The sequence below is a fragment of the Schistocerca gregaria genome, chromosome 2, assembly GCF_023897955.1.
Source record: "Schistocerca gregaria isolate iqSchGreg1 chromosome 2, iqSchGreg1.2, whole genome shotgun sequence".
Classification (NCBI taxonomy): domain Eukaryota; kingdom Metazoa; phylum Arthropoda; class Insecta; order Orthoptera; family Acrididae; genus Schistocerca; species Schistocerca gregaria.
In genome coordinates, this window is record NC_064921.1 from 429,244,641 (window position 1) to 429,267,238 (window position 22,598).

The 22,598-nt window shown below is 37.8% G+C and overlaps 1 protein-coding gene across 8 annotated transcripts in view; it reads left to right on the forward strand.

Annotated features, from left to right (window-relative positions):
* LOC126324352 (mitochondrial dicarboxylate carrier-like) overlaps positions 1-22,598 on the forward strand; it is a 171,251-nt gene that overhangs the window by 133,745 nt on the left and 14,908 nt on the right. For all 8 annotated transcript variants that reach the window (XM_049994957.1, XM_049994955.1, XM_049994954.1 and 5 more), the window contains one exon: positions 6,601-6,657. In XM_049994957.1, the coding sequence (XP_049850914.1) occupies positions 6,601-6,657 (57 nt within the window). The remainder of the gene's footprint in view (positions 1-6,600; positions 6,658-22,598) is intronic.

Sequence of the window (22,598 nt, forward strand, 5' to 3'; positions counted from 1 at the left end):
ATAGAGTGTAATTACTATTGATCTAAAAGCATCACTGTTGTCTTGTTGTTAATTGAAAAACATGTGAATTGTGACAGTCTCTTGTAGCTTGCATTGTCAGTACCTAGGGAAATTTGTCAGTACTGTGTTTTTGAAACTTAATTTCCTAAAAATTCATGAAAATTATTCCTGTGATGATTAGTTTCACATAAAGGTTATTTATTGCCCTCGATGCAACACTAAGTACATATTACTTGACTTAATTAAAGTGACTGAAGAAGGTGTTACTGTAATTAAGACACTGGAGAGGTGGCGTTTAAATATCCAACTGACTGAATTTTCTCATTATGAGAGTATTGAAGGGCAAACTGTTTTAATTGTTAAATACCATTCAAAAGCCAAGATTGCACAAAATATTTTTTTTATTCAAGAGAACTGGTTTCTACAGTGTTAGCTGTCATCTTCAAGCCCAAATTTTTTTTTTTTAGTAAGACATGTTCATTTTAAGCTGACTTTGTGCACAAGACATGGATAAAACTCAGCAAATTATAAATGTTTGTCATTGCTAAAATATATAAAAACACACAGCAGCTTGTTCAAAAGGCCATGTCCATATACAGACTGCTCACAGATCACTGTTACATGATACAAATGTGGTACATAATAGCACACCTGTTTATATATGCTGAATGCATACTAAACAGTTCAAATCCACTTTCAAAGGTGTACAAGGCACAAGGTTTTTTTGTGTAGTATGTATATGGACAATATGCTGTGTGTTTTTAAATATTTTAGCAATGTCAAACGTTTATAATGTGCTGTGTTTTATTCACTTGACATCTTGTGAATGAGGTCAGTGTAAAATGATCATGTTTTACTACAAAAACATGTTTAAGACCCGAAGATGACAACTAAGACTATTGAAACCAGTTGTCTTGAATTAAGAAATATTTTATGTGATCTTGGCTTTTGGATAGTTTTTAACAACCCTCATGACTATCTAGATTTATTTCTTGATACAATAATTTACCAACAGCTGTATGTATTGCAGACATTTATTTTATGAACTTCTTATATCCACAGTCCATAATAGACCAGCAAAGATGATCTAGATTTAGGTTTTTTATCGTTTCTCTAAATCATTTAAGTCAAATGCTGGGATGGTGCCTTTGAAAAAGATACAATCAATTTCCTTTGTAATACAGGGTGAATCACCTAAAACTCGCACCACAGATATTGCGAAAATGGAAAGTGCTATCGATATGAAGTTTTCATAGAATGGTTTGGTAGTCAGGGGTCATAATGTTACCCAATAAACAGACTGTAATAATGCTTAAAAAGAGGTATTTTTATACAAACATACACTTTGTAAAATGGAACAATGGCTGTTGACATTAACTGATCAATAGCAGGGTAAATTAGAATGTCAGTGGTGTTTGTTGCAAGAGTCTAGTGTGAGTCATTTACAAGATACTGTATTTTGAGAAGTTTCTGCACTGACACTGGTTTGTGCCATTTGAACTGCGTAGTTGTAGTTTCTAGGTATGATGTTTTTATATCTGCTTACAGTGTGCTTGTGTGCTCCTTGAATGCATTGCGACGTGCTAGTCTACATCTACATCTACATGATTACTCTGCAATTCACATTTAAGTGCTCGGAAGAGGGTTCATCAAGCCACAATCATACTATCTCTCTACCATTCCACTCCCGAACAGCGTGGGGGGAAAAATGAACACCTAAACCTTTCTGTTCGAGCTCTGAGTTTTCTTATTTTATTTTGATGATGATTCCTACCTATGTAGGTTGGGCTCAACAAAATATTTTCGCATTCGGAAGAGAAAGTTGGTGACCGAAATTTCGTAAATAGATCTCGCCGCGACGAAAAACGTCATTGCTTTAAAGACTTCCATCCCAACTCGCGTATCATATCTGCCACACTCTGTCCATTATTAAATGATAATACAAAATAAGCTGCCCTTTTTTGCACCCTTTCGATGTCTATCAATCCCACCTGGTAAGGATCCCACACCGTGCAGCAATATTCTAACAGAGGACGGACGAGTGTAGTGTAAGCTGTCTCTTTGGTGGACTTGTTTCATATTCTAAGTGTCCTTCCAATGAAACGCAACCTTTGGCGTCAACTGCCACATGCCACACCATACAGCAATCTTTTCTAAATCACTTTGCAACTGATACTGGTCTTCGGATGACCTTACTACACGGTAAATTACAGCATCATCTGCGAACAACCTAAGAGAACTGCTCAGATTGTCACCCAGGTCATTTATATAGATCAGGAACAGCAGAGGTCCCAGGACGTTTCCCTGGAGAACACCTGATATCACTTCAGTTTTACTCGATGATTTGCCATCTATTACTACGAACTGCAACCTTTCTGACAGGAAATCACGAATCCAGTCACACAACTGAGACGATACCCCATAGGCACGCAACTTGATTAGAAGTCGCTTGTGAGGAACGGTGTCAAAAGCTTTCCGGAAATCTAGAAATACGGAATCAACTTGAGATCCCCTGTCGATTGTGGCCATTACTTTGTGCGAATAAAGAGCTAGCTGCATTGCACAAGAACGATGTTTTCTGAAACCATGCTGATTACGTATCAATAGATCGTTCCCTTCGAGGTGATTCATAATGTTTGAATACAGTATATGCTCCAAAACCCTACTGCAAACCGACGTCAATGATATGGGTCAGTAGTTTGATGGATTACTCCTACTACCCTTCTTAAACACTGGTGCGACAGTCAGTCAGTGTGTGACAATGCAAGCAGTAGGTTGGGAGTGGATCATGAGATTCACCAATGCAGAAATAGCCGACAAGCTCATGGTGTATGGAGAATATAGGAAGAATGCAGTTCATTCTTATATAGTGAATGTGGCAAGATATCCCAATAGACATCAACCATCTTGGCAATTATTTATCAACCCCTTCAACCAGTTATGTGAAATTGGTATTGTGAAACCTAGACAATGTAACAGAATGAAACAAGTGGCAACAGAAGAGCTGGAAATTAATGTTCTTGCTACCATTATAGTTTATCTGCACATTAGCTCCCTCACAGTTGCATGAGGAAGTGGCATGAGTTAGAAAAGTGTCGTACACATTTCCCATTGACATAGGTTCCATCCCTATCAGATCTCTCTTCTTCAAGAACTGCATGGATATGATTATGAAAACCGTGATTGTTACCAGAGGTGTAGCACAAATGTCGATGTAGGAACTTTTGTAAATAACTTGCACTAGAATCCTGCATTGAACACCGCTGGCATTCTAATTTACCCTACTTTTAGTTTGTTCATGTCAAAAGGCATTATTCCATTGAAAAAAAGTATGTTTGCACAAAAATAGACTTTCTAAGTATTGCTACAGTCAATTTATTGGATAACAGTATGAGCCCCTGACTCCCAACCCATTTTGTGAAAACCGCACTTCACTAGCACCTTCAATTTCCACAGCATTTGCAGTGCAAGTTTTATGTGATTCACCCTGTATTCGTCCATCCCGAGCTTGAAATCTATTTCTAATGACCTCATTATTGATTGGACATTGAACCCTAATCTTTCTTGCTGCCAGTTTATTTTTTATGGTATATATAATTGTAGACATTTCTCTGAAATAATGCAGTGGCAGGAGTTATGTTGAGAGTTGTTGTTATACACTGTGGAAGGTGCTTTTATATATGTTCCACTTAAAAAAAAATACTGTATGTAGTAATTACTCTTTGCTCTGTCAGTTGTCTTTTGTTTCTTGTTCAAGCATATTGTGAGTGTATAAGTTACATTAAAATCTAGTCCTTTAAACATGACGACAAAGGTACTTATCTTTAAAACAAGAATTTATCATGAGGTTATGGGCCCAGATTTGTGCAAGTAGAAGATTGGATATCTAACTATTTGTCAGCTATTATAAAGGAGTCCACAAACAGGTCAGTGATGCATTGTGTATTGATAGATTTTGTGAAGTAGCGTCCAAAATTCATGGAATTATTTTGTCGAATGTCAGTCAAAGTACAATCAGAAAAGTCAGTCATGTGCTTTAAGTTCACAAATAATAAATGGAGCTGGTACCTGATAGTGTCCAGATGTATTCCATTATGTTCAGATCAGGTGAATTTAATGGCCAAAACATCAACATGAGTTCACTATCATGCTCCTCAAGGCAGTGTAGCATGATTATAGCCTTGTGACACAGGTGGTTATCCTGGTGGAAGATTCATTGCTTTTAGGGAAGATATCAAGCATGAAGGGATGTAGGTGATCTGCAATAATGTTCACATAGTCCACAGCTGTCATGGTGCCTTCAGTTACTAACACAGAACCCATGGAAGCTCAGGTAACAGCCCCCCCTCCCTGTAGTGTACAACAGGATGTTAAACCCTAATCTTCCTTCCTTTTTTATATCTTCATAGCGTAACACTGCACCCACAAGCCTGTGTTCATGGCTCAATGGCTCAAGGCATGCTTCGAGCAGCCATTCACCTGGATGAAGCACAACAAGATATGTGATTCATCCAACCAACTAACATGTTTTCATCGATTCATGATCCATTCTTGATTACTCTGAGCCCATAATTGACAGTGTTGATGGGTCAGTATAGGAACACCTAGCAGTTGTCTGCTGTAGAGCTCTGTATTCAATAATTTGTGCTTGACAGTATGCTAAGAAACGCTTGTGCCTGCACCAGAATTGTACTGTGTCATCACTGCAAACTTTTGGAATTCCCAAGAAAATAATTGCTCTTGTCAAGAAATTACATGTGCCAGGTTCAACCTCAAGGGCTGCTTTCAGACCCAATAGCAGTGAAAACAGGAGGTAAGCAAGGCTGCATGCTCTCACTGATAGAGTTTAACATATCACTGAATACTGTAATGATGCAAGTAATGGATAAAACGAGAGGAATAAAATTGAACACATCTAGAAGATCTACATTTTGCAGATGACCTTTGCCCAGTGTTGATGACATGAAAGAGAAGCAAGAAGATCTGAAGTCCGCAGTGAAGAGAGTCAGTTTGAAAACTAATGCTCAAAAAACAGTAGACATGTGGGCAAACAATAAAAGCACTGCAGAGCTTAAGCTTGGGAACCAGGTAATTGAAAGGGTGGATAAGTTTTGCTATCTTGGGACCATGATTACACCTTATGGTGGTGCAACAGACATTAACAGCTGCATCAACAAATCCAAAGGTGTTTTTACAATTCTCTGCTATATCTGGAGGTTGAAGAAAACAACATTGAGGACAAAATTGTGGATATTTGAAAGTAATATAAAATCTGTGCTTCAGTATGGATGTGTAACATGGAAAATGACAAATCAGCTAATCCGTAAGCTGCAGACATTCAACATCTGATGTCTGAGAAACATCCTTAGGATATGGTGGCCAAATATCATCTCTAACTAAATACTCTGGGAAAGAAACAGCCATATTGTGAAGGAAGCACTTTATTGCGTCCCATAGGGATAACGGAGACGAGGCAGGCCCAAAATGACATGGAGATGATCAGTTGAAGCAGAAGGTCAACAAAAAGGAATAGGATGGGAAGACATGATCCTTTGTTGCATCCCTATGCTCCACATAAAGAGTTAAAAGAATTAATAAATAATAATCTTATCCAACACAGATTGCTGCCTATCCTGCTTTATGCAGTGGACGGGCTGCAAACCTCCGATCACATTCTCTGAAGAGATGTGTACAGTCAACACCTTGTTGCCTACTTGTGATTTCACCACCCTTCAACCACCTTCCATAGACATTTACAAAAGTAAACAGCTGACCACTCTCACAATTTTCAAGATATTCATTTCTAGGCACTGGACCATAACAATCTACACTTTGACAGAGTAGCTTATGGTAGTGGCTTTCCCCATTTGTGGTCCATATCATTGCTTGAATGATTCCCTATTACCTTCTGTTTCATGTACATGCACATATGCATGCACGTACATACACCCCAGCTGAATACATTGTGCTGGCACTTGGTGGGTTGTGTGAAGTGGTGTGGGGAGGGGAGAAAGGTGGTGGGGAATGGAAGGGAGGGCAGGGAAAGGGTGACTGATGGCTGGGAGGGAAAGGCACGAGATGCATGGGTTAGGAATATGGCACTGGTCAGATCATTCGGGTTACAAGCAGAGGGAATTGTGCATACTGCACAATGAAATCTAATATAGGAGATTGAGGGTGGTATAGAACTGAGGAAAGTAAGACTGTGAGGAGGTGAAAAAACATTTTTCACTCATTGGTAATTTATAGCGTATTGAATATATATTTTACATTGACTTATGTTAGAGAATTAAGGAGTGGAGAAAAAAACACAGAGGAATAACGATAATGTATTTTATATCTCAGCCTATACAAACAGGAAAGGAAAGTACTAGCAAGCAGACAGAGATGAAAAAAATACTTAATCAGGGAACGAAAGAATAATCCATCTGTTTCTTAGTGCAGAATAGAAGTACTACTAGTGCTATTGCTACAGTTTTTTGTTAGGTTCATGCAAGTTCCTAATGTAATTTGCCTTATCAAATGTGATGTTCTAATCAGTACCAGATAATATTTAAAAATATATTTGATATTTACGTATGAATTTGCTTACTTTTTCAGAGTATGTGGCATATTATTCTGCACACAGCTAAGTTGGGACCACAAGGCTTCTTCAAGGTATGTATCAGACAAGTTCCTGTGCAAGAAGGAAAACTATCTTCAATATTGTGCATGATCTATACATGTTGTTGTTGTTGTGGACTTCAGTCCTGAGACTGGTTTGATGCAGCTCTCCATGCTAATCTATCCTGTGCAACCTCCTTCATCGCCCAGTACCTACTGCAATCTACATCCTTCTGAATCTGCTTAGTGTATTCATCTGTTGGTCTCCCTCTATGATTTTTACCATCCATGCTGCCCTCCAATACTATATTGGTGATCCCTCGATGTATTAGAACATGTCATACCAGCCGATCCCTTCTTCTAGTCAAGTTGTGCCACAAACTTCTCTTCTCCCCAATCCTATTCAATACCTCCTCATTAGTTACGTGATCTACCCACCTAATCTTCAACATTCTTCTGTAGCACCACATTTCGAAAGATTCTATTCTCTACTTGTCTAAACTATTTATTGTCCATGTTTCACTTCCATACATGGCTACACTCCATACAAATACTTTCAGAAACGACTTCCTGACGCTTAAATCTATACTTGATCTTAACAAATTTCTCTTCTTCAGAAATGCTTTCCTTGTCATTGCCAGTATACATTTTAAATCCTCTCTACCAGTTATTTTGCTTCCCAAATTGCAAAACTCCTTTACTACTTTAAGTGTCTCATTTCCTAATCTAATTCCCTCAGCATCACCCGACTTAATTAGACTACATTCCATTATCCTTGTTTTGCTTTTGTTGATGTTCATCTTATATCCTCCTCTCAAGACACTGCCCATTCTATTCAACTGCTCTTTCAAGTCCTTTGCTGTCTCTGACAGAATTACAATGCCATCGGCGAACCTCAAAGTTTTTATTTCTTGTCCCTGGATTTTAATACCTACTCCGAAATTTTCATATGTTTGCTTCACTGCTTGCTCAATATACAGATTGAATAACATCGCGGAGAGACTACAAACCTGTCTCACTCCCTTCCCAACCACTGCTTCCCTTTCATGTCCCTCGACTCTTATAACTGCCATCTGGTTTCTGTACAAATTGTAAATAGCCTTTCACTCCCTGTATTTTACCCCTGCCACCTTTAGAATTTGAAACAGAATATTCCAGTCAACATTGTCGAAAGCTTTCTCTAAGTCTATAAATGCTAAAAACGTAGGTTTGCCTTTCCTTAATCTTTCTTCTAAGATAAGTCGTAGGGTCAGTATTGCCTTACGTGTTCCAACATTTCTACGGAATCCAAACTGATCTTCCCCGAGGTCGGCTTCTATCAGTTTTTCCATTTGTCTGTAAATAATTCGTGTTAGTATTTTGCAGCTGTCACTTATTAAACTGATAGTTCGGTAATTTTCACATCTGTCAACACCTGCTTCCTTTGGGATTGGAATTATTATATTCTTCTTGAAGTCTGAGGGTATTTTGCCTGTTTCGTACATCTTGCTCACCAGATGGAAGAGTTTTGTCAGGACTGGCTTTCCCAAGGCCGTCAGTAGTTCTAATGGAATGTTGTCTACTCCTGGGGCCTTGTTTCGACTCAGGTCTTTCAGTGCTCTGTCAAACTCTTCACACAGTATTGTATCTTCCATTTAATATTCATCTACATCCTCTTCCATTTCCATAATATTGTCTTCAAGTACATCGCCCTTTCTGCTTTTCCTTCTTTGCTTATAACCGGGTTTCCATCTGAGCTCTTGACATTCATACAAGGTCTCTTTAATTTTCCTGTAGGTCGTATCTATCTTACTCCTGGTGAGATAAGCCGCCACATCATTACATTTGTCCTGTAGCCATGCCTGCTTTGCCATTTTGCACTTCCTGTCGATATCATTTTTGAGACGTTTGTATTCCTTTTTGCCTGCTTCATTTACTGCATTTTTATATTTTTTCCTTTCATCAATTAAATTCAATATTTGATCTGTTACCCAAGGAGTTCTACTAGCCCTTGTCGTTTTACCTACTTGATCCTCTGCTGCCTTCACTACTTCATCCCTCAGAGCTACCCATTCGTCTTCTACTGTATTTCTTTCCCCCATTCCTGTCAATTGTTCCCTTATGCTCTCCCTGAAACTCCATACAACCTCTGGTTTAGTCAGTTTATCCAAGTCCCATCTCCTTAAATTCCCACCTTTTTGCAATTTCTTCAGTTTTAATCTACATCTCATAACCAATAAATTCTGGTCAGAGTCCACATCTGCCCCTGGAAATGTCCTACAATTTAAAACCTGGTTCCTAAATCTCTGTCTTACCATTATAGAACTATCTGATACCTTTTAGTATCACCGGGATTCCTCCATGTATACAACCTTCTTTTATGATTCTTGAACCAAGTGTTGGCTATGATTAAGTTATGCTCTGTGCAAAATTCTAACAGATGGCTTCCTCTTTCATTTCTTAGCCCCAATCCATATTCACCTACTATGTTTCCTTCTCTCTCTTTTCCTACTGTCGCATTTCAATCACCCATGACCACTAAATTTTCGTCTCCTTTCACTACCTGAATAATTTCTTTTATCTCATCATACATTTCTTCAATTTCTTCGTCATCTGCAGAGCTAGTTGGTATATAAACTTGTACTACTGTAGTAGGCATGGGCTTCGTGTCTTATCTTGGCCACTATAATATGTTCACTATGCTGTTTGTAGTAGCTTATCTGCACTCCTATTTTTTTATTCATTATTAAACCTACTCCTGCATTACCCCTATTTGATTTTGTATTTTTAACCCTGTAGTCACCTGACCAGTAGTCTTGTTCCTTCTGCCACCGAACTTCACTAATTCCCACTATATCTAACTTTAACCTATCCATTTCCCTTTTTAAATTTTCTAATCTACCTGCCTGATTAAGGGATCTGACATTCCACGCTCCGATCCGTAGAATGCCAGTTTTCTTCCTCCTGATAACGACGTCCTCTTGAGTAGTCCCCACCTGGAGATCCAAATGGGGGACTATTTTACCTCCAGAATATTTTACCCAAGAGGACGCCATCATCATTTAACCATACAGTAAAGCTGCATGCCCTCGGGAAAAATTACGGCTGTAGTTTCCCCTTGCTTTCAGCCATTCGCAGTACCAGCACAGCAAGGCCGTTTTGGTTATTGTTACAAGGCCAGATCAGTCAATCATCCAGATTGTTGCCCCTGCAACTACTGAAAAGGCTGCTGCCCCTCTTCAGGAACCACACATTTGTCTGGCCTCTCAACAGATACCCCTCCGTTGTGGTTGCACCTATGGTACGGCTATATGTATCGTTGAGATACGCAAGCCTCCCCACCAACGGCAAGGTCCATGGTTCTTGGGGGGGATCTATACATACTCTGCCAATATCATTATTATCTGCATAACAATTTTCCTATTATGATTAGAGTTCTTTGATGTGGAAGTATGTTACACTAATTATGAACAGTACAATGAGTAAAGACAAGCACTCATTATGTAGTGGAGCCATTGTGTAGTAGATAGGCATATAAGCAAGGTACATTGCAGCTCAGATTTTGAATTTTGGTTTTATGTCATGGTATACAGACACACAGATGCACACAGTTCCATTGTCCTGGCGCTGTGGCTTGACCTGAACATTTTCCTATCTTCCATGGTGCATTGAGAGCGACATGGGAGTGAGGAAGATAATGGAGAGCCAATGGCTAGGAGATGGATAGATGTTAGAGGAAGATAATAGAAACATGCTATCAGAGAAGAGTCATCTTCTTGCAGGCAGGGGGACTTACATGTTACACATATAACTACAGGAGAATGGGATTGTGGGGGGCACTAGCTTGGAAGCCAAAGGAGTAATTGAGCTGACTGGGGGAGGGGGGGGGGGGGGAGAGGGAGTTCAGTGAGGACTCAGTGTGGATGAAGGCATGTGGTTTAGGGCAAGATTATTTGGTGCCTTGGAAGTGTTGTTCCTGGCATCACATTCAAAGAAGCTGCTGTAGGAGAAGGATGTAGCATCCATGTAATATGGTTTATGAAACAGCCCTTGAAGTGTACTATGTTGTGGTCTGCCAGTGAGTGGTCAGACAGTAACCATTCATATCAACTGATGACGGGTCTTGTTCATATAAAAAAACTGTGCAATAACTGCAGTAAATGTATGAATAATGAGGATGCTTTTGTAGGTGAAATTGCCTCTCACGGGATGGATGTCTCAGTGACAGGACTGGACTAGTATGTGCTTGGTGGATGCTTCAGAGAAGTCTTCTATCTGGATCTTTAATGTGAAAATAGGTCATTTGGCTACTAGTTGCAAATAGGAGTGCCATAATGATGGACCATAATGCTTTTGCATTTGGATGAAAAAATACCACTACTGAAGAGGCAGGAAGTATTTTTATGAGAATATTCCTCATTTCATGGCCTGAAGAGTCTGGTCATAATCTTGGTAAACAGTATGGTAGAACTGCTCCAGTGATAATGTTAGGTTTGTGGAAATAGTTAAAGCACAAGTATAGGAAGGTATCGCATGGAAATCACTTTTAAGATCGATTTTGAGAAGCCAGAGTGGCAAGGGGGGGGGGGGGGGGGGGGCGGCTTGCTTCTAGAGCAGATGAGTCATCTATGTGGAACAAGGCTCTATTGGAGCCTCTTCTCTGAAAAGCGATAACAGTTACTGAAGTGGAAATATTGTTGGTAGCTAATGCATTTTATAAAATTGGAGACTTTTTATTGTGTCATCAAAGAAATTGAGTTTTGGGAAGGTGGCTCATTGAGAGGACTCTGTGAAACTGGTAAGAAGAAAGGCATTCAGAATTTGGAAATGTAAGAATCATATACTTTGGCACTGGGTTCGGATCATTAAGTCTGAATCTGAATGATATCTTTAAATGGCTAGGCCCATAAATATAGTAGATTGTCTTACTATGTTTTTATGCTTTTCTCTTGTAATAGTAGTTATCATGAGAACATAATTTGTCATTTGTATAAGGGCTGCAGCAGTCAGCATATGATCAGCAGGATTTTTGGAAACGGTACTATTTGATAGTAAAAATATTGTGTATCTGTCTGGGAGGAGGGGGGCGGGGGATGATATTGATGTGGAAACAGATAGTTGTAACTGTTACAAGCAAGGAGCCTCATTGTGATTGCATAGCAATTGAGGATCATTGATGGTAGAATGGTTTGTGTCATTGATGTAGGTAATTATAGTCTGTTCAAAATTACTTTAGGATTGACACTTTGGCAGCAACAAGTCAATGTGCAGAGCAGAGTTGCCACGTCCCACACTGTACCCTCAGGTAATACTATGTTTCATATAACTCTATTGGACTCACAAACTGTTCTATGCAGAAAGATATTATCAGTGACTTCTGGAAGAATTGAACTATTTTTTTCATTTTTGTTTTGGTGATATACGGTAAGTTTACAAAAATGCATTTCCCGACAACATCACAGAATTTTTGACATGCAGGAAATTTTTGTTATTGACTTTGGTTGAACATATTACACAAACAAAATATTAAGACTACATCTTTTTTTGCTCCAAACCAGAGCTCTGTTGGAGACCTTTGCCAAGAGATAATTTGAGTTAAATGTGATACGTGATGCTGCCCTCACAGTTTCCCGCTTGGTATCATTGTGAGAAACAGAGTACTAGTTTTATAATTAATCTGTTATCACATTTACAGATCAAATTTTATATTTATTTGTAACATCACAAAAGCAATTATACCTATTAAATGAGGGTTGGAGATTTGTTTCCAAACTTCTGAAAATATATTTTACTATGCAGATACTTAAAAAATTGCACGTGCCAGGCATGCATCTAAATAATCCTGTGCATCTTTTTTTTGTGATGACAATGGTAAAACTCTACTGACATTAATCTCGTTGTTGTCAAAGATGCTTGAAGCAACAGACACTGCTGATATTTATTGACACAATCATTTTCTATAACAGATTTATTGCTGAGTGCCATGACTGTAGACAGCATATTATTATTAATAAAAGAATGGAAAATCCAGGAAGGAAAGTAACAACATTATGAAAAGGAAAGTTGCCACTCAGCATATAGCAGAGATGCTGAGTTGCAGATGGGCACTACAATACGACTGTCACAATTAAAGCTTTCGGCCTGTAAGGCCTTTGTCAAAAATAGATGACACACACACACACACACACACACACACACACACACACACACACACACAACTTCAGTCTCAGGCAGTTTCTCAGGCAGTTGTAGCCACATTATTATTATTATTATTATTATTATTATTATTATTACTACTATTATTATTATTTCTTTCTTATCTCAGACGTTATGTCTGGTCAGAAGTAGAAAGTGACGCAGACCTTGATCAAGCGTGACTCCTTTTAACTGTACGGTATATGTTATATTGCATTTAGGAACTTTTGGGTAATTGAACATGTATCAATAATTGTGGGTTTCTGTAGTTGTATATATAAGTTTGGATGTAGCTGTATTGCATTGATGTACTGGTGGATATTGTGTGGTATGACTCCTGTAATTGATAGTATAATTGGTATAATGTCAACTTTATCCTGATGCCACATATCCTTGACTTCCTCAGCCAGTTGGATGTATTTTTCAATTTTTTCTCCTGTTTCCTTTTGTATATTTGTTGTATTGGGTATGGATATTTCGATTAGTTGTGTTAATTTCTTCTTTTTATTGGTGAGTATGATGTCAGGTTTGTTATGTGGTGTTGTTTTATCTGTTATAGTGGTTCTGTTCCAGTACAATTTGTATTCATCATTCTCCAGTACATTTTGTGATGCATACTTGTATGTGGGAACGTGTTGTTTTATAAGTTTATGTTGTAAGGCAAGCTGTTGCTGTATTATTTTTGCTACATTGTCATGTCTTCTGGGGTATTCTGTATTTGCTAGTATTGTACATCCGCCTGTGATGTGATCTACTGTTTCTATTTGTTGTTTGGAAAGTCTGCATTTATCAGTTGTGGTATTGGGATCTTTAATAATATGCTTGCTATAATATCTGGTGTTTATTGTTTGATCCTGTATTGCAATCATGAATCCTTCCATCTCACTGTATATATTGCCTTTTCTTAGTCATGTGTTGGATGCGTCTTGATCGATGTGTGGCTGTGTTAGATGATACGGGTGCATGTCATGTAGTGTTTTCTTTTTCCAATTTACTTTCTTCGTATCTGTTGATGTTATGTGATCTAAAGGGTTGTAGAAGCGGTTATGAAATTGCAGTGGTGTAGCTGATGTATTTATATGAGTGATTGCTTTGTGTATTTTGCTAGTTTCTGCTCGTTCTAGAAAGAATTTTTTTAAATTGTCTACCTGTCCAAAATGTAGGTTTTTTATGTCGATAAATCCCCTTCCTCCTTCCTTTCTGCTTAATGTGAATCTTTCTGTTGCTGAATGTATGTGATGTATTCTGTATTTGTGGCATTGTGATCGTGTAAGTGTACTGAGTGCTTCTAGGTCTTTGTTTCTCCATTTCACTACTCCAAATGAGTAAGTCAATATTGGTATAGCGTAAGTATTTATAGCTTTTGTTTTGTTTCTTGCTGTCAATTCTGTTTTCAGTATTTTTGTTACTCTTTGTCTATATTTTTCTTTTAGTTCTTCTTTAATATTTGTATTATCTATTCCTATTTTTTGTCTGTATCCTAGATATTTATAGGCATCTGTTTTTTCCATCGCTTCTATGCAGTCGCTGTGGTTATCCAATATGTAAACTTCTTGTTTAGTGTGTTTTCCCTTGACTATGCTATTTTTCTTACATTTGTCTGTTCCAAAAGCCATATTTATATCATTGCTGAATACTTCTGTTATCTTTAGTAATTGGTTGAGTTGTTGATTTGTTGCTGCCAGTAGTTTTAGATCATCCATGTATAGCAAATGTGTGATTTTGTGTGGGTATGTTCCAGTAATATTGTATCCATAATTTGTATTATTTAGCATGTTGGATAGTGGGTTCAGAGCAAGGCAGAACCAGAAAGGACTTAATGAGTCTCCTTGGTATATTCCACACTTAATCTGTATTGGCTGTGATATGATATTATTTGAATTTGTTTGGATATTAAGTGTGGTTTTCCAATTTTTCATTACTATGTTTAGGAACTGTATCGATTTAGGATCTACTTTGTATATTTCCAATATTTGTAGTAACCATGAGTGGGGTACACTATCAAAAGCTTTTCGGTAATCAATGTATGCGTAGTGTAGCGACCTTTGTTTAGATTTAGCTTGATATGTCACCTGTGCATCTATTATCAGTTGCTCTTTACATCCTCGTGCTACTTTGCAACAGCCTTTTTGTTCTTCATTTATAATTTTGTTCTGTGTTGTATGTGTCATTAATTTCTGTGTAATGACTGATGTTAATATTTTGTATATTGTTGGTAGGCATGTTATTGGGCGGCATTTAGCTGGGTTTGCTGTGTCTACTTGATCTTTAGGTTTCATATAAGTTATTTCATGTGTAAGTGTATCAGGGAATGTGTATGGGTCTGCAATGTAACTGTTAAATAATTTATATTAAAAACAAAGATTCCAAGACTTACCAAGCGGGAAAGCGCCGGCAGACAGGCACATGAACAAAACACACACACAGAATTACTAGCTTTCGCAACCGATGGTTGCTTCTTCAGGAAGGAGAGGGAAAGACGAAAGGATGTGGGTTTTAAGGGAGAGGGTAAGGAGTCATTCCAATCCCGGGAGCGGAAAGACTTCCCTTAGGGGAAAAAAAGGACAGGTGTACACTCGCACACACACACATATCCATCCGCACATACACAGACACAAGCAGACATATTTAAAGGCAAAGAGTAAGGGCAGAGATGTCAGTCGAGGCGGAAGTACAGAGGCAAAGAAGTTGTTGAAAGACAGGTGAGGTATGAGCGGCGGCAACTTGAAATTATCGGAGGTTGAGGCCTGGCGGATATCAAGAAGAGAGGATATACTGAAGGGCGAGTTCCCATCTCCGGAGTTCGGATAGGTTGGTGTTGGTGGGAAGTATCCAGATAACTCGGACGGTGTAACACTGTGCCAAGATGTGCTGGCCGTGCATCAAGGCATGTTTAGCCACAGGGTGATCCTCATTACCAACAAACACTGTCTGCCTGTGTCCATTCATGCGAATGGACAGTTTGTTGCTGGTCATTCCCACATAGAAAGCGTCACAGTGCAGGCAGGTCAGTTGGTAAATCACGTGGGTGCTTTCACACGTGGCACTTTAGTATGTTATGCAGAAATGTTTAGCATTTGAACCATACTGGCTCATGGGTTCTAATGTTCCGATGACTTAAAGTGCAAGTGTGGATCTGGGTTATATCGGCTTATTCCCCCAAACCATCTTCCACTTCTTTATGAGGTGACTTACTTGAAATTTGCAACCACTCTTCTTTACTGAAGAGCCGCCTGCTGGAAACCCTCTTGACTTCTTCTCCGTCTGATAATGCTCAGTACAGGGATTTTTAGACTCTTTGTACTTATTAAATAAGTAGACATACAAACTTTACTCTTTGTCAGCTAATGATATATCTGACCTCCACTTCCACATGAATATGTAACTTCATGCAAGTCTCTCATATTGCCAGATGTAAGAAACAGATTGATTTGCACTTAAAAGAAAGTTGTCTTGGATGCCATGACCTTGTTAGCATGACTCATAAAATGAGTCTTGCCTCTAACAAGGTTGCGTCAGGAGTCTACCAGAGTACTTTTTCAACTGTTCTTGTTTTAATAACAATATTCAATGACAAAATAAGCATAAAGCTGCATATAAACTCCACGGTTCTTCCTTACATACTCACTAAAACATCTGTGGATTGCCTGACAGGTGCTTGTCGGTGCCGTACGACCACTGCGTCTACTTTCTTCCCGTGACTGATTTTAAACCTGCACAAACAAACATGTAATGCACAGTAGGTAGGATTGTACCATTCCACACACATATCCAGAATATCAAGTGTTCGAGACGGTAGAAGGCTTAGTGGTTCTAGAATTTACACAGAAATTCTTGAAGCACTACATATCCCCCCCCCCTCAGATGGCACATGTGATATTTTACACATAATCATTATGCAAATAATATCACTCATAATGACATTTCATATCTTAACAGTACACATTTCTTATACATGTTTATATACATATCTTTCCTTTCCGTAACAATTATCTGTCCTCTTTTGAACAATCTTTTGCTTACTGTTTCTCTACTCTTTTCTTATTTTACTTTGTTATGAAGACATGAACATTTACTCATGGTTTTAGTCAGCTTTACTAATATATAGGAATTGTGAGGAATCTTTTTCTTTTCTTTATTTCCTTTTTTCAGTTGTAAACTTTAGGTGTTTGACACATGAATAAACTATTTTCTATTTTGATCTTTTGTACTACCTTTTTCTTAGTATGTACTATTTTCATTATTTGTAGCTTGGGCGAACTCTGGACGAAATGAAAGTGTTCTTTTGACTCTCATTTAGTTCCATGAAACATAATAATGCTAGTCATTCATAGAATTCACACTTCCCAGAACAACCCCTATAAAATTTGTGACTTTTGTCATGATACTGTTCTCTTCTCCTAGGATCAACACCTATTCCTTGCTTGTGGGTTGTCATTATGAGAGCACTTCCTCTTTCCATTCTGGCAGGTATGCCCCTTACAAAACATCCCTATTTTTTAGGCAACAGATCGTCCTATCTCCACATAGGTACACCTGCCCTGTATACTTAGTGAATGCCGGGTATGGCCCCTTTATCCTTTCTGAGTTGGCCTCACGGTTCATTACTGTAATATATATTTCTATGTTTACCATAATTAAATATCTTCTGGTAAAGATGTAAATCTATTTTAAACTTCACATTCATTCTTTAATATATCATTTACTCCCTAGAGTCCTCCTCTACTTACCAACTTCTATATTTTCAATAGTTACTATGTCTACATATACTATTTACATGCCACTATCCTTTAATTCATCAGAGTACTTATTACGCTGATGTAATCTAATGATCAACATGACTAATTCTACTCCTATTTTCGTTTTCTTTCTTTGCTCACGCCTGTCTCTTATGTATTCATTATTCATTGCTACTTTATAATTGTTCGTTATGTATGTGCACCTCTTCTTATGAATATTCAATGTAGAACTTTCATAGATTTTTATATATGTGTGCATATTTCCATATGTACACACATTTTCCCTATGACGCCTGGCGGTTCTCACATCGTGACAGGCTTCCTCTTATGTGACTTAATGTTCGTGTAGTCTGATTCTTTGGCCTTCTTATCTAAAGATAAGACTTAGGTTTTTAGTAAACACGGAAATAAGGAAGGACTTTAGCGATAGAAGTTTGTGAATATGGAAATAGGAAAAAAATAAACAGGTCCTCAAATGAGAAGTATGTCCTCAAATGAGAAGTAAGAAAGGAAAAAAATATATATGGATGCTAGGATCAAAGAAGAGAAAGAAGATAGCCCCAAAGACAGGACCCCCCCCCCCCCTCCTCCTGCCCCCCACCCCTTCTTCCCTAGGAACTCTACCCCTCAGATACTTGAGTGAGACCCCGGAGGAGGTTTGGTGTTAAATTATCTCCTACAGAACAGCCTTGTCTCACCTTCACCCTTTGAGGTCCCCAAAGGAAATCCTAGTAACCCTAAGCAAATGGAAAATGATGAAAATCAGGCACACTTGTTTGTGAGGGTTGTTTGAAAGGTGTGATGTGTGTTTTGTGTTAATCATGATTTATCTGTTCTTGTAAATCATGCTTTTAGCTACAATACCTACCCCTTTCAAAGTTTATACAAACCCTGCCATCTATATCACATCTCATAAAAGGTATAAAATACTCTACACAAAATAGAAAATCTATACACTACAGTATAACAGTTGTTCAGCTAGTCACGTCTTACCATATTTTCCACAAACATAACTCTATTTAGTTTATTTCATCTAGATATCGCTTTATGTCTGTGGTTCTCTAAAGTTGTTCTCTATTTCATAATCATATCCGGTTTTCTAAGCAGTAAGATTACAGAATAGTTCTAGATTTTAAAGGAATTTGGTGCAGGAAACTAATTGGAAAAAACCTCGAAAACAGCTCGGGATCCGACGGTTGTTACTCTGCCTGTTAACTTAGAATGTTAACGTCCCTGGGGGATACAGTGAAACCTCTTTATAACGTTCCTCCATATAATGTTTTCCTCTGTATTACGTCCATTTTTTTTTCAGTCCTGACTAAAAGCCCACATAAACAATGTTAAATTTTCCTCTTTACTGAGTTTCCTCTATATTACAGTTTCCTCCATGTAACATTCATGTCAATTATTTACCTCTTTATAATGTTTAAGTGACTGGATGTAGACACATAGTTTTCCGTTCTGTGGATTCACAATTTGCACCAGCTGAGAAAGCCCGCGCTCAGCGTGTTTCATATGTCAGTGGCAGAACCCGGTCACATGACATGTGACGCACATTCTGCCTGCGATTTTTTTGGTGCCATTTCAGTCACTGCTTTGTATTCATAGCATGTTGTGTGAGCTGAGCAGCAAACAGTTTGTGTGTCTAGTGAGAGTGTGTCTTCGATATAACTTTAAGCTTTCATCGGTGGACATGAGTGAAAAGTGGAAAAACATTTCTCTGGAAGAGACATTTTCTGTTATTAAAAAAAGTGGGGGCATCTTCTGGTGTGAGTCATGTGGAGCTAGTTGAATATTTTACAGGCAATGAATTTAATTATGTACTTGTGGAGGGAAGTCAGTGCTGAAACTATTAAAAACTGCTTCACAAAAGCGGATTCTGTGAAAATGAGATGGCAGCTCCTGTGGAAGGTGTTGCAAATGATTTGCAAGAGTTTCAGGAATTAATAGGCAGTGATTCTGTCACTTTTGAGGACTTTGTGGCTGTGGATGACAATGTGGCAACCACAGGAGTACAAAGTATTGAGGAGCTGACTGCAGAGAGAAGTTTTGAGAATAATAGTGGTAGTGAAAGTGGCAGTGACAAGGAAGATGACACTGTGCCCTCATATACTAAGGCGGCTGAAGCCTTTGAAACATTCAGGAGATATATGATGGCCCATAGACTTGAGGACAGGACGAGCAATAAATGATTGCCATACAGTCATGGAAAAATAGAAAACAAATATGCTTGCTTGAATATTTTAAAAAATCATAGGTATGTGATTTTCAGATTGCATAGGTTTCTAGAGTTTTGTGCAAATTTAAGCTCCATTTCACAATTTAATTATTAAAGTAATTTTTTGTAATGAATTCATTTTTAATCTGTACCACTTACTGTGTTTTTATGTAATATGTGCAGTATATCATAAACAAAATTTGGCTCATATTTTACAATTGGGTCAACTGAAGAACAGGATACCACCTGTCAGCTTTGGACAGTAATGTCATTTCTTAAGAATCTGTTATAACTTTTTACAGTACAAACTGATCCATTTACTTTCACCCATCCACCTACCAGGCCCCATGATTTGATCATTTGCAATGAATATCATATTACGGTATTGTGAAAATTTAAAATGTCATCTATGGCACCATTTGTCAAAGCTGATTAGTGGTATCCCTATCTCCAGTAATGCCCTATAATTATTATTTGGAAGCCTTCCTCTTTATAGTGTTTTCCTCTATACAGTATTCAGAATTTTTGGTCCCTTGAAAAACGTTATATAGAGGTTTCACTGTATACAATTTTACATCCTTTACATTGTATCTACCCTTCTCGAATCCAGTTGTGGGATCTACTAAAAATAACGTCTTAGGATGGACCACCGTTTATACCCGGTACGGTCCCTCATATTTTTGAAAAAAAACAAAAAAAAACCATGAGTCTCTTTCTTCAGAGTTGAGCTGGGAAGATGGTGTTTTATAAGAACCAGTTCATCGACTTAGTACTGAGGTTCCACAGCTTTTTTGTCATGCTTACTTATTCTATGTAGCGCCTTTTTATTAATTTTTAAAAACTATTTCCTGATTTACTTGTTCTTCTACAAAAGGTTTGCCTATAACTTCTAAAGGTGTCAACCCAATCGACAAATGGGGTAATTCATTTAGGATAAGTTCAAAGTCCTTAATTTTCGTTGCCTATGAAGTATGTTTTTCATGGCAGTAAGTACGACATAATTTTCCAATTTCCTTCATTACTCGCTCATACAGATTTGATGACGGGTTATAATTGGAGATTAACACTTGTTGAATACCTTCCCACCCTAGGAATTCTCTAAATTTGTTACTGCCAAATTGTGGTCCATTATCCGTAAGAAACCGTTTGTTTTGTTTTACCTACTTCGAGATAGTATTGTTGTAAACAGTGTATAACCGTCTATGTATTTGCTCTTTGCATAGGATATAGTTTAACATATTTTGACCAACATTCTGTGATAACCAAAATATATGATACTCCCCCATTTCCTTGTGGAATTGGTCCAAAAAAATCTGCCGCTGTAAGGTTGTGTAATGACTTAGGAATAATAGGATACATTTTGTATTTCACCTGAGTATTATTCTCTTTTACTTTCTGGCAAGTTTCACATCTTCTAATCAAAGATGCTATCTTATGACCTAGTTTCTTCAAATATAAAATTTATTCATATGAGATATACAATATTTTATTCTGAAGTGTCCATATCCTGTGTGAACATACCACACTAGTTCGTCTTCCATTATCTTCGGGATACATAAAGCGACAACACTGTGATGTTACACTGTCTCTCCAAATCAAGTTATGATCTATAATTTTCCATTTTCCTAATTGATTAGGAGATAACGAGTTCTGAATACACACAGAAAATATTTCTGTGAAATAAGGATCATGATGGATATTCCATGTTATTCTTTGAGCCATTTCCTTTACCATGATGTTTTGATATTCTGCTCATATAAAGTTAATTTAAAAAATGATGCCGTGCTCTTCCGTACATTTCAATTCTTCCATTCCTATGGACAGCCTCAATAAAGCATCAGGTACTATATTTTCGGAACCTTTTACGTACTGTATCTTAATATCGTATTCCTGTAGGAAAAGCATCAATCACATCAACCTACTGTGTAGTACTCTACTACTCTTTAGAAAGGATAAAGCTTGATGATCTGTATAAATATGGATTTCTGATCCCCATATTAGTGTTTGAACCTTTTGAATACTCCACACAATCGCCAATAGTTCTTTTTTGGTAGCTGTGTAATTTAGTTCATGCTTATGTAGGCTATGGCTAGCAAAAGCTATGGTTCTATGTTCTACATGACTTGGATCCCATTCTCCTTGGAAAAGTTTGGCAGCAACACCGTAATCCGATGCATCTGTCTAAAGTTTAAACGGTTCGCCCGTAACTGGATGGTGTAATATGGGTGACTCAACAAGCACTCTTTTAACATTTTCAAATGCACCATTTGCACCTTGATCCCAAGTCTACAGCACTCCTCTTCTTAATAAATGTAAAATTCTCAGGTCATTTAACTCTTGCCCTCGTACGTATTGTCAATAGTATCTGGTCATACCTATTTCTTGTCTTACATTTCTGGGGTGCGAACATCCTTTGATAGCTTTTATGCATTCATGGTCCTGTCTAGTTTCCTTTACCCCTATAATATAACCTAAGAACGTAAGTTCTTGGCACCCAAAAACTGATTTTGACAGCTTCAATGTAATACCTTTCTCTTTAATTTTTTTTCAGAGTCTTGCATAAAGTTAGACAATGTTCCTCCCAAGTAGCTGATATTATGAAGATATCGTCTACGTATATTATCAAATCCTTCAATAAGTCTCTCCCTAGTGCTTCATCTAAAACACATATAAATATGGACACAGTGATATTAAGTCCTAATGGCAACACACTGAAATGATATGATTTTCCATCAATGTTCCTCCCAAGTAGCTGATATTATGAAGATATCGTCTACGTATATTATCAAATCCTTCAATAAGTCTCTCCCTAGTGCTTCATCTAAAACACATATAAATATGGACACAGTGATATTAAGTCCTAA